The sequence below is a fragment of the Sparus aurata genome, unplaced genomic scaffold, assembly GCF_900880675.1.
Source record: "Sparus aurata unplaced genomic scaffold, fSpaAur1.1, whole genome shotgun sequence".
NCBI lineage: Eukaryota > Metazoa > Chordata > Actinopteri > Spariformes > Sparidae > Sparus > Sparus aurata.
Window position 1 is genome coordinate 238,261 of NW_022045103.1, and position 12,878 is coordinate 251,138.

The 12,878-nt window shown below is 42.6% G+C and overlaps 1 protein-coding gene across 1 annotated transcript; it reads right to left on the minus strand.

Moving 5' to 3' along the window:
* Positions 1–10,237: 10,237 nt before the first annotated feature.
* LOC115577588 (zinc finger and SCAN domain-containing protein 22-like) lies at positions 10,238–10,651 on the minus strand. Its single transcript, XM_030410469.1, has one exon. The coding sequence runs from the start codon at positions 10,649–10,651 to the stop codon at positions 10,238–10,240; it is 414 nt and encodes a 137-aa protein (XP_030266329.1).
* Positions 10,652–12,878: the final 2,227 nt, after the last annotated feature.

The window sequence follows — 12,878 nt, forward strand, 5'->3', positions numbered from 1 at the left end:
TCCCAGACCTCACTGTCTGTCTCAACAGCCAGGGAGGTACCAGAGTAAAGATGCTGCCCAGGTGCATGATGGGTAGTAGGGGTGTCAACGTTTACAATTTTTTCTACACGTGTAAACGGGGCTTCTAACCGACGTGTACACGGTTACACGTCGGAGATTTATGATCTCTTTCTATCGCAGTTGTGGTAGCACCGATGCCAGCAGCAGTCTCTCCCTCCAACTTGTTCGGGTGTTTCCATCACAGGTGGTTTAGCGTGGATTCCGTGCTGTTGTTGTAAGCCAACTTTGCCTGACATAGCCTCCACTCAACTTGATTTCCACTGGCAGTTTGTTCAAAAAACACACAGTGCTCCGCTTGTTGACCGCCGCCATCGTGTCCCCCAGTCAACTTGAAGTGATGTGACGCGACACTGGCTGTGGCTGCGGGTTTTTTTAAAAATTTTTTATTATATCAACGTAACATTGTGCCCCATTCATCTATTATGTATGCGGATAACTGCGCTAGTGGGAACATTTTAGTGTATAGTTAGTTAATGTTATTATCTGAAGCTTTCAGGCAACATTATCTTACTTTCACTTTTAAAAATTGCGTCCGTCCAATTTTCCTTCAGGCGTCGGTATCAATTTATAGCGGGTCGGCTCTGGTACGGAATGTAATCTGTGCTACTGTCGGAAGACGGGTCGGATGCGGTGACCCGTGCAGGACTCTGCTCTAAGTGAACATTTTAATCCTCTAGCCAATCATCAAGCTAAATATCCAACATGCTAGTTAACGTCAAAGACTGCGGTGGAAGACAACGGTAAAATATTTCCACTAGATTTATTTATGCCTGAATTTTTAAGGTGTGGCGGCTTTTATTTTGCCGTGGCGGTGCGCCACAGTCAATTACATGTAGAGGAAACCCTGAATACTATATATATTGATGAGAAATGAACGAGGAGGAGGAGGAGGAGGAAGAAAAAAAGACGTGTAAACGGTTATTGATTTTTCTAAACGGTTATGATTTGTTATCCGTGTACCCGTTTACACATGTAGACGTTGACACCCCTAATGGGTAGTGTAGTAGTAGTGACATACCTGACATGAAATACTGCCTAAAATATACTAAAAGAGCTCCAACAAGAAGTCCAAGAACCAGGAGAACCAGGAGAGCTTTGGCCCAGGATGGGAATCGTTCTGTGGGAACCAGAAACATAAAGAACATGACCTCTGACCTCTGACCTCTGATCTGTATCTACAGGAGGTTTTAGGGTTAGTTGCTGACCTCTGACCTCTGATCTGTATCTACAGGAGGTTTTAGGGTTAGTTGCTGACCTCTGACCTCTGATCTGTATCTACAGGAGGTTTTAGGGTTAGTTGCTGACCTCTGACCTCTGATCTGTATCTACAGGAGGTTTTAGTGTTAGTTGCTGACCTTTGACCTGCAGCTGGACGTCCATCACTCTCAGTTCTCTCTGTCTCCCCCCTCTGAACCATCTGACGGTGCAGGTGTAGGAGCCGCTGTCTGAGTGGTGGAGTTTTGTCAGATTGAGGCTGAGGTCTCCAGTTTCCAGAGCATCAGTCTTCATGGATGTTCGGCCGCTGTAAAGCTGGTTTTGGTCTTTAAGTTTGTCACCTTCCTGTTGACGCTGGTGGACGGTTGAAGGATTGAGATCGTAGCGGCTCCACACCACTGAGGGCTCGTTCAGTCCATCAGTGTCAAAATCACAGGGCAGCAGGACAAACGGGTCCCAGTCATAGACCTCCACAGCTGAGGCATGCTGGGAAACTGTGAGGTCACACAGACAGAGAGGGTCAATGACAGCAGCCTTATTTCATGTCATGAGTGAATGTGGTCCTCTGCAGTGTGTGCAGCCTGTAAACTGTGCTGCTAAAGCTCAACTCAGACTCTGTGTGAATGAAGGCCAACATTTACATCCACATGTGACGCTGCTGTCAGCAAAGCATCATTATTACGTTTGTGAACAGAAGCCATCAGAATGTGAGCGAGCTGCAGGGATCTAATCCTGAAGAACAGAAGTGAGGACAGTGTGACTGTACAGTCTTCTACATTCATCAGGGTTTAAAGACACAGTGAACATCTGCTGCCTTTAATCTGTTCTTCATGTGTTTCTGTGAAGAAAACATGCTCCTGCAGCTGAAACACACTGATGAAGTGAAGATGACACAGATCCACATTAAAGACATGAGGTTGGACCGAGGTGACGATCAGATCAGAGGGAGGAAGGTTATCTTACCGTGCACGAGGATCACAAACACCACAAACATCTTCATCTTCCTGTCACAACTACAACAAGCACAAAGTCCTCTTTACTGAGCTTCACTTCAGAAACACATGGAGGACATCAGTTCACAGCCAGTCGTCACTTTGCTGCTGCTGACCGTCCACTGACACCAGGACTGAACTCAACTTTCACTTTGAGCTGTTTCCAGTGAAGCAGCTGCTGGAATGTGAACAAACAGGTCCAACATGTCTTGTTTTGATACGTTTGTGGATATTATCTTTAATATCTCACACAGACGTGTGTGTGTGTGTGTGTGTGTGTGTAAGCAGCCTTCAGATGAAAATAAAATTGACTAATGGACGATCAATATTCCCTTTGATGTAAATACTGATTAACTCATTTGTTAAGGGAGTCTGGTGACTCTCTGGGTGACAGACTGTTGTTGACCCGTCGGCCGTTGTCAGTTCAGAGTTGAGCTCCAGAGTTTGTTAAAGCAGCTCTCTGGAATGAAGTCAGACTGCCACAGATCACTTCTGAGGAAAGAGGAGGAGCTTCAGTTTCCTCACAGTTTTCAGAGCTGTTGGTCCAGTTTGTGTGAGCATGAAGCAGCCTCAGACTGACAGACAGGAAGCTGAACCTTCAGTCCTGCTGATTCTCTGTACAAGAACCAAACGTCTTCATCATCTGCAGAGTGCTGTGGAATTTCAGTTTGTATGACCATTTAGATGAGATGAAGACTCAGAGACACCGATGACTTACGTTGAGATAGTTAAAAGAACAAGATCATGGAGGATCAACACAACATCACATCTGTGACGTGTTCCAGCAATCTGAACTCGGCACTTCCATGACAGTAAACCAGCCACATTATAATCATTGCAGAAGCATTCATCTAATTACTACCCTACAGCAAGCCAGCATATAAAACGGTACAGTATCATCACTGCTTGGTTCCACTCACACACACACACACACACACACACACAGCTAACGTAGCCTTAGACCTATATTAGCTAGACAATAACCTAGACCACTTTACCGACTTTCCAAGGTTACACATTAACACAGCTTGCATAACAAAAAGAAAATCATGGGCGAGTAAGTGCAAACTAGAAATACAGGCAACACATCTAAAAGTGTGACAGTTTGAAGAAATAACTACTGTGACTGTTAGTAGGAACAACAATGTTTACAACAGCAAAGTCACAGTAAACTCAATATCTGGAAGAAGTTCAGATAAACAGCCACACAGACAGCTGTTGGATTAGATTATTCTTAACTCTCATTAACAAGCAGTTAGCTTAAGGACAAATGAGTGCTTTTCTGAAATACGACTCATATTTAAGCACGTTGAATAAGTGGAAGGCGACTTGTTAGCCGTCTCATCTATGTGTGTGGTGGAGTTCTCAGTGAGGCAGCAGCTTCTCTCTCTCTCTCAATTCAATTCAATCAAAGGAGATTTATTGGCATGAAAGTTTCAACAACAATATTGCCAAAGCTCTGATGACTGAGCATAAGCTGGACATGATTGGTTTATGTGAAACATGGCTGAAACCTAATACCTTTCTGCCATTAAATGAAGCCTCTCCTCCTGACTATAACTACGCCCATGTTGCTCGGGCCTCTATACAGGGGGGAGGTGTTGCTCTAATCTACAGATCTATTCTCAGCCTAAGCTCCAACCAGGATATTAAATTTACTTCATTTGAGGCTCTGGTTTTAAAACCATCCTCATCAAATAGTAACAGCCTTGTCCAGGGAACAGGCTTCACCTGGTTGTACTGTACAGACCTCTTACTCCCAGTTCCTAGAAGAATTTGGTGAATTTATTGCAGATCTTGTGACGCGTTCAATAAAATCCTAATCATTTTGGATTTCAAAATTCACTTAAATAAGCCCTCTGACCCTCTAGGGAAAGCTTTTTTGAGACTTCTTGATATTTCCAACTTTATTCAGCTTGTCCATGAACCCACTCACTCCAGTGGAAACACTCTGGATTTGATCATTTCCCATGGACTTGATGTGTCAGCCCTGAACGTCGCTTCTGTCTCCTCTGCTGTGTCGGACCACTTTCTCATTACATTTGAAGCATCATTAGCCTGTCCCTATGTCAATGACACTAATGTTTTTACTTCTCGTCCTATCAGCCCGGCAACCACAGCGACGCTCAGTGATAAAGTGCCCGGGGTCCTGGCTCCCTTTGTGACTGTGACAATACCTGTGGAAAGTCTCATGAATGAAGTGAACTCAGCACTTGTTTCGCTCCTCGATTCTGTGGCACCGGTCTCTACCAGGACAAGACGACCAAAGAAATCTACTCCCTGGTTTACTGACGAAACCCGGCGTAAATCTAAACTGGAGGTTTTTCATCTTGCCTGGCATGATAGTGTACTAAACTATAAGCGTGCTCTAAATACTGCTAGAACTGCATATTTCTCCAGCCTAATAAACAATAATAAACACAATCCTAGATTTCTCTTTAACACTGTGACTAAACTTACTCAAAAACCACAGTCGGTGAGCTGTGCACCCTTTAATGCAAATGATTTCTTAGATTTCTTTTGCAATAAAATTGATGAGATCAGAATTAAAATTAACTCATCATCTCTGGCTTCCTTGTCAAACTTTGTCAAAAAATTACCTGCTGCCGATTCTCAGTTAGTCTCAGCTCTAAACACTTTTGAAAATATCTCCCTTCAGATACTGTCTAAAATTGTCTCATCCTCTAAACTAACTACCTGCGTCCTGGACCCCTTTCAGACAAAACTGTTTAAAGAACTACGTCCAGCACTGGGACCTACAATGTTAAATATTGTTAACTCATCTCTCATGACTGGTGTTGTCCCTTCTAGTTTTAAGTCTGCTGTGGTTAAGCCTCTACTTAAGAAACCACACCTCGACCCAGGATCGCTAAATAACTATCGACCAGTATCCAACCTTCCCTTCTTCTCTAAAGTCTTAGAAAGAGTCGTGTCCCAACAACTTTCAGGCTACCTGCTCAATAATAATCTCCTGGAACCTTTTCAGTCAGCGTTCAGAGCCTGTCACTCCACTGAAACTGCCCTTACTAAAGTGGTAAATGACATTCTACTTAGCTTAGACTCTAACTCGACCTCAGTGCTCATGTTACTGGATCTCAGTGCTGCATTTGATACTATAGATCATGGCATACTGTCAGACCGACTTGAAAGTCATTTTGGCATCTCTGGCCTGGCCCTAGCCTGGCTAAAATCGTACCTGTCCGAAAGAACACAATGTGTTTCCTACAATGGTACGTCATCAGTCTTACTGCTGTGAAGTATGGAGTTCCCCAGGGCTCTGTTCTGGGCCCTTTACTCTTCTCTTTATATATTTCACCTCTCGGCCAAATTATTCGGAGCTATGGAATACATTTCCACTGCTATGTGGACGACACTCAGCTGTATGTGCCCATTAAAGCTGATGACAAATCGCAAATCACGAAACTAGAGACCTGCCAATATGCAATGAAGAAGTGGATGTCAGAAAACTTCCTGCTCCTAAATTCGGAAAAAAACTGAGATGCTGGTCATCGCCCCCGCCAGACAGAGACACCATGTTGACCAGGTGACTGTAACTCTCGACAACTGTGTTATTTCTCAAAGCTCAACCGTCAAGAATCTAGGTGTTACTTTTGATTCTACACTCTCCTTCGATCAGCACATCAAAGAAATTACCAAGATCGCCTTCTACCACCTGTGCAATATAGCTAAAATTAGGTCCTTCCTGTCCACCGCGGATGCAGAGATCCTGATTCATGCCTTTGTTTCGTCTAGGCTTGATTACTGCAATGCCTTATTTTCAGGTCTTCCACGTGAGAGCACTAAAAGTCTTCAGATGGTTCAGAATGCTGCAGCCAGAGTCTTAACACGAACAAGAAAGTTTGATCATATTACACCAATCTTAGCATCTCTGCACTGGCTCCCAGTACATCTAAGATCAGACTTTAAGGTGCTGCTGATGACAAACAAAACTGTACACGGCCCCGTCATACATGTCAGATCTCATTAAACCATATATTCCAACTCGGGCATTACGCTCTCAGAATTCAGAGCTCCTGATGGTTCCCAGGATTAATAAGAAGTCAGCTGGCTGCAGGGCTTTTTCCTATCGGGCTCCTTTCCTCTGGAATAACCTCCCAGCTGACATCAGACAATCTGGCTCTGTTGACGCCTTTAAATCTAAACTCAAAACTCACTTCTTCGATTTAGCCTTTAATTAGCCCTGATATCAACTGTAAGCTTCTTCAGTGGGTCGGTGTGTCTCAATGAGTTCCTATACTACTAGATTACACTGTGCTGCCGACGAGAAACAATCTGTTTATTCTGATAAATACTGCATTTCTCTAACCTTTGTTTTTGTTTTCTGTTCCCACAAGCTGCAAGCTGTGTCACTCTCTATAGCTTTCTCCTCCTCCTCCTCTCTCTCCTCCTCTTCTCTCTCCTCCTTCTCTTTCTCCTCTTCCCCTCTTTCTTTCAGGCTCCCTTCTGATGGACCACGGCCCCCTGGGAACATCTACCGTTTCCAGGCTCCTGCTGCCTTGAAATACTAACTGATCTGGATCGTCACACCCCGGGCTCTGCTGGATCATTGCTCTCCTCTGTTTCATCATCTCCTCATATCTATATTTCTGTTAACCTTGATGCCTCTCTCTGTCTGTTACTAATGATCTTGTGTGTCCTGCCCTCTTCCAGGTCATCATGGTGGACAGGAGGTCGTCTGGCTCGGGCTCCACTTGGTGATGCCTCGTCCTGCTCAGTCGTCTCCTGGATCCACTCACTTTACATAACTTGTATCAGACTTTCTGTTGATGTAACTTGTAAACTGTGAATTGTTGCTCTTTTCTGTACACGCAACATCTATTGCATGTCCTGTTCCTGAGGTTTCTTCCATTGTTTTTTTTACCCTGTTAAAAGGTTTTTTTTTCCATCAACATTTGAAGTTTTTCCTCACTCTAATCGAGGGTCTAAGGACAGAGGATGTTGTTCACTGTACAGATTGTAAAGCCCACTGAGGCAATGTGATTGTCATTTTGGGCTCTATAAATAAAATTGATTTGATTTGATTTGTGTCCACGTTTTTTACTCTGTTAAACTCAAACATGGAGTCCAGATAAGGCCAAGGATTTTCTGAAAGTTCCTGCTCCGGATCATTATCAGACTCAGACTGAGACTCAGCGGATTGTCTTTGTTCTCCTGATGCAGCCAAAGTCGCGTTTTTGTATTAACAAACGCAGTCGAGAGCGTGGCTACTTTGGTGGTGTCCTTATGGGGAGGGATGACTTATTTCCGCTTTTACGTAGATCCCAGTGGAGAGCGTGCACTGTGATAGGTTTCCTTCTTTGACAAACAGCTCGTGTCCAATAGTATTTTAGAAAAAAACAAACAAAAAAGAGCAGACCTGAAAGTAACGAGTACTTTTCAGCCCTCCTAGAAATTAACTCGAGTAAAAGTAAAAATATTCAAAGAATCTAATACTCAAGTAAAGTACAAATCCTCTGGATATGTACTTAAGTACAGTACTCAAGTAAATTTACTCTGCTACTGTCCACCACTGGACTTCACTACTATACAGCGCAATGGGCTGGACGTTTTTACACTGTTGTGTTTTTTTTTACATCCCTTTGCACAACAGGAATTTATTTATTCATTAAAAAAACACAAAAGAGGGTCAGGGACTCAAGCAGCCCTTTGGCCCGATGTGGTCACGTGCCTGCTGTAGTGCTATAAAACATGACACACCTTCAGTACCAAACTAATAAATGAGTTTCAATGGATCATTTGTGTGGACTTTGTCCTCTACAGTTGCTGCAACAGGCCATAAAACTGAGGACAGTGTGACTGCACAGTCTTCTACACTCAACACAAATATCAACACAACACAACACTCAACACATTTTTATCGAGTTCAACTCAAAGATTTCAGACTTTTTATGCACAATGTGTGTTAGTGAGCTCACTCTATTGCACTATTCTCACCCCGGAAGCTCAACCCTGCCTAACGCTGCCTGGTTGACTTCCTGTATAGGACTGCAGAGTGTGAATTCTGTGCTGAGCTGGCACCATGTAATTGCATCCTCTTATTTATTTATTCATTTGCACTACATTGTCCTCTCTTTTTGTTGTACTGTTGTAGTTATGTGTGGTGTCCTTGAGTGCTTTGAAAGGCGCCTTCAAATAAAATTAATAATTATTATGACGTTGGACCGAGGTGACGATCAGATCAGAGGGAGGAAGGTTATCTTACCGTGCACGAGGATCACAAACACCACAAACATCTTCATCTTCCTGTCACAACTACAACAAGCACAAAGTCCTCTTTACTGAGCTTCACTTCAGAAACACATGGAGGACATCAGTTCACAGCCAGTCGTCACTTTGCTGCTGCTGACCGTCCACTGACACCAGGACTGAACTGGACTTTCACTTTGAGCTGTTTCCAGTAAGTCACATGTTAGACGCTGCTTCCTGTGACGCCCACAACTGTGTTTCTGTCCTCGTCTCTTGTCTTAGTTCTTTATTTTTGCTTTCACCGCAGTAACACAGCCTCGATAAACAAGTGTCATGATGGCTGTGCTGACTGTTCTGCAGTTGTCTCAGGTGTCTCTATTAGACAGACATGTCCGTGAGCTACAGCAACATAGACAGGTGTTTGAGAAGGTTTGACACAAGGGATGTGATGGAAAAATATTAGTTAAACTCTTGTGTGACATTTCTATAACCCCGTGTGTTTGTATGTGAAAGGAGAAGTGGTTAAATGAATACCACATCCTGTCTCAGGAGTTGTTGCAGTCTGTTTCCTGTATGATGCATATATTGTTAAACCTGCATGTAACCACTAACAATAGTTGAAACGAACACCACCTGTCATTGAGAATGTGACATGAGAAACATGAACTAAGAATGTTTGTTCTGCTAGTGATACAGTCAGTGCTGGTATGGACTCTACCAGCCTAGTTAATGTGGTCAGTCAGGGACGTAGTGCAGAAAACCAGACTGATAGCTGAGTTTATAACACTGAGACTGTCACCTTCTCTCACCACTCTCTCGCTGAATACTTAAGTATATTCAGCACTTTTCAGATTATTTGTATGAATATAAGATGTGTTTAATCTGATTGTTCATCAAATAAATTAATTCTAAAAAGTGCTGATTCAGCTCTGAGGCAGCATGTAATCTGTAAAGTAACTAAAACAGTGTTTTAAATAAATGTAGTGGAGTAAAAAGTACATATTTGCAGAAATGGAAATACTCAAGTAAAGTACAAATACCTCAGAAGTGTATTTAGTGCAGTTCTGAAAACTAAACCTGGGCAGAGCTCATGTCGCCCTCTGGTGGTTGTTTATGAGAACATCAGTGATGAACTGATTGTCTGACAGGAATCTTTTAATATAAAGTGCTAAATGTTTACATTCAGATGTTTCTCAGAGCTTTAAAGTTAGTTTTAAAGAATGACTTTTCTCGCTGGCTTCAGATGAACTGACGACCTGTTAGAGGCTCAAACTGATAAAATATCACAGAATAACAGGAGAAGTAAATAAGAATCTAATATTTGCTTTAAAGAGGCTTCAGTGTTTGTTTCTGTTGCAGCTTTATTTATCTATCAGTTATGATTCTAGGAACAAGTCCAGTTATTTTAGGCAGAAATGCTCAGAATTTAATAAACAACAGCTGAAGTCAATATGTTACAGTACAACTATGACTATGAGGCCTCAAACATTCCACTGCAGCCTGTTAGGTCCCGTAGTTAAAGTGTCCGGAGTCCACAGAACCTTTTCTGGTTCAGTTGTTTCCAATGAGCAGGGAGCAGAATTTGGAGGAATGCGGTCCAGCTCATTCAGCACTGGACCGACCGGCACCGCCTGGAGCCAACGCTGCTGATCCCCCCTCAGTGTTTGTGACCACAGTCAGCAGCAACTGTGACCTCAGAACATTCGTCTGTAAAACTGCCAGAGCATCAAAATCTAAAAGAAGAATAAGAAAAGTCAGACACTTCAGCTGGACTTGAGTCCGTCCTCCGCTGCCTTCTCCACCTCCTGGTGGCTCTTCATATGTGTCTTCAGACAGTGACTCTGAGTGAAGGCTCTCTCACAGACGGTGCACTCGTACGGTCTCTCTCCGCTGTGCGTCCTCATGTGGACCGTCAGATACGTCTTGCGAGCACAAGCTTTCCCACAAACCCCGCAGACATACAATTTGACGCCCGTGTGGATTTTCATGTGTGCGGTGAGGTTGCTCATGCGATTGAAGTGCAGGCCGCACTCTGAGCACTGGTACGGCCTCTCCCCGGCGTGGATGATCATGTGTCTGTTCAGAGCTTCTTTAGATGACAGGCCCTTGCCGCACTCGGTGCAGGTGATCGTCACCTTGGTGTGTGTTCTCAGGTGAACCTTCAGCTCACCTATCATGTAGAAGGTTTTGCAGCAAACGTCACAGAGAAACGATTTGTCTCACTCTGAGTGAATTTTCTCGTGCAGTTTCAGTTTTGCAGAAGTTCCTAAATGCTTCCCACAATAGTCCGGCAGATTAGTGAGATAATCGTTCACTTTGTGATACAAGCATCAAACTTGGCACAAATATTCTTTGGGAACCACTTTTTCCAAAAAGCCCGTTAGCCACACAAAAAATCCAATATGGCCACCAATTTCCAAAACAGCCGCCATTGAAAGCCATTAGACTTGGTATCTGACCTGGATTGAGATTGGATAATCACATTTTGATGATCTTGATATTTATATGTAGGTGAAAGGATATGAGCTTTTCAACTCTTCGTTAAAAAGTCAAAAAATGTGTTAAATTGTGAAGATAGACGGCAATGAATGGCAAAATAACACCTTTTTGTACAAATTTTCGTTAGTTTAGTTAATTGTTTTCTCACAGTTTTTGGTATTTTGTTTGTTTGTTTTGTTACATTTGATACATTTTATATCAATAGAATGAATTTAAAATGAATGGGAAATGATCACTAGTTTGAACTGAACAGGGCACCCTTCCCAGGTTAAGTAACAGGGCTCGACAGTGCAAATGTTTTGCTCGCATTTGCGAGTTGATTTTGCATAATTGAAACTTCTTGTGTGATAAAATTTTACAGAAAACTGCGAATTTGAGTCAAAAAATGGCCGCCATCTTGAAAACTAGCCTTGAAATAGGGGTGGGCGATATATATCGTTTGCGATAATATCGTCATTGTTGTCTTGACGAGGTGCAAATTTCCGTTATCGAGTAATTAAATTACTTCGCCAAAAATATTGAAACGCACCCGGAAACTCCTCACATCCACTTACTACACGGTGCAGCATCGCTCTCTCATAGCAGGATTCAGTCACACACCAGTGGGCCTACGAGATCACATGACCTCTTGCTAGCATCCTCCTTGCAACAGTTTAGCAGCGCGTCGTGATGGCAGAGAGAAAATGCAGGCGCCTCCAGTCCCTGAAGCTACCGGTACTTCGGATGATTGTTGTGTCCGCTTGTTAGCTAGCGCCAAGCAAGGAACGGTTGCTACTTTCAAATTAAAAGCCCCCCGCTAAGAACCCAGTTCTAAACTCCGATCGGGTAAAATGTAATGCTCTTATTTTGAAGACAAATTCTTTGTCTCCCTGTTCACAGTCGAACTTCGAGCTTCATGTCATGTCACATGTTTACACCGAACCCAGAGGTGGCTTTTGGAAATGGAGGAATATTTTAGAATGACAGGGCAGCACATTGCCGCCCTAACCTTGGACCAAATGTGCCGCCTTTTCTATCTAAAAAGGGCTGTGGACAGACTGGTGTTTCTGGCTCATAATCTGAAGTAGCCTAATCAGTGAACTGTTAGCCTAGAATGTTATTTATTCAAAGTTCTGCAAAGTTTCTGGCATCTGTCCGTAGCTGTAATAATACTGGGTATTTTTTCTATCTTAGAATGGTGGATTTTTTTTTCAACATTAATGTAATTTCTTTACAGATCTCTATATTTTTGTACAATATTTGAGAAAACCCTTAGTGAAGCTTTATAGCAAAAGTCTCTTTTGGATTTTTTTGTTGTTGTTGTACAATCCTGGATGGAACTTGAAGTTAGTCATTTGTTTAATAAGGCCATAAGATAGACTTGATGATGCACAATAATTCTCAAAATATGCATAGAGCACTTTGTTACAAATGCTACTGTTTTTATTTTATCATATGCTCTTGTTTGTCTGCACTGCAGCACAATTTACCTGACAGCTGAATGTTTACAGAATTCAATATTCCTACATTGTAGTTCAATTATTGAGTTCAAAAGTACAAAAATGGATGAAAATAAATGAGTGTTTTTCTTAAAGTTGAAATCTGTTCAACTTTTCACACCGCTGGGCACTCGGAAAAAGAGTTTTTGAGAGCCTTCAGCACTGAAAACACGTTTGGTGGACACAAGCCCTAACTCGGACAGTTCCAATCACATTTTAAAGGATATCGACTGATGATCATTATCGCCAAAATCCCCCAAAATATCGAGATATTGTTTTTTGCCCATATCACCCACCCCTACCTTGAAACAGTTTTTTTAGTTGCATCATTGGATTTGTCTACTCAAAATACATACAATTCGATGTCTAGATCTTTTAAATATGCCCAGCCATTACCATTCTACAATAGAAAAGGGGTTTTGGTACA

What these genes read in the sequence shown, in the direction of transcription:
- LOC115577588 (XM_030410469.1), bottom strand. Translation starts at nt 10,651, where the DNA reads ATGATAGGTGAGCTGAAGGTTCACCTGAGAACACACACCAAGGTGACG.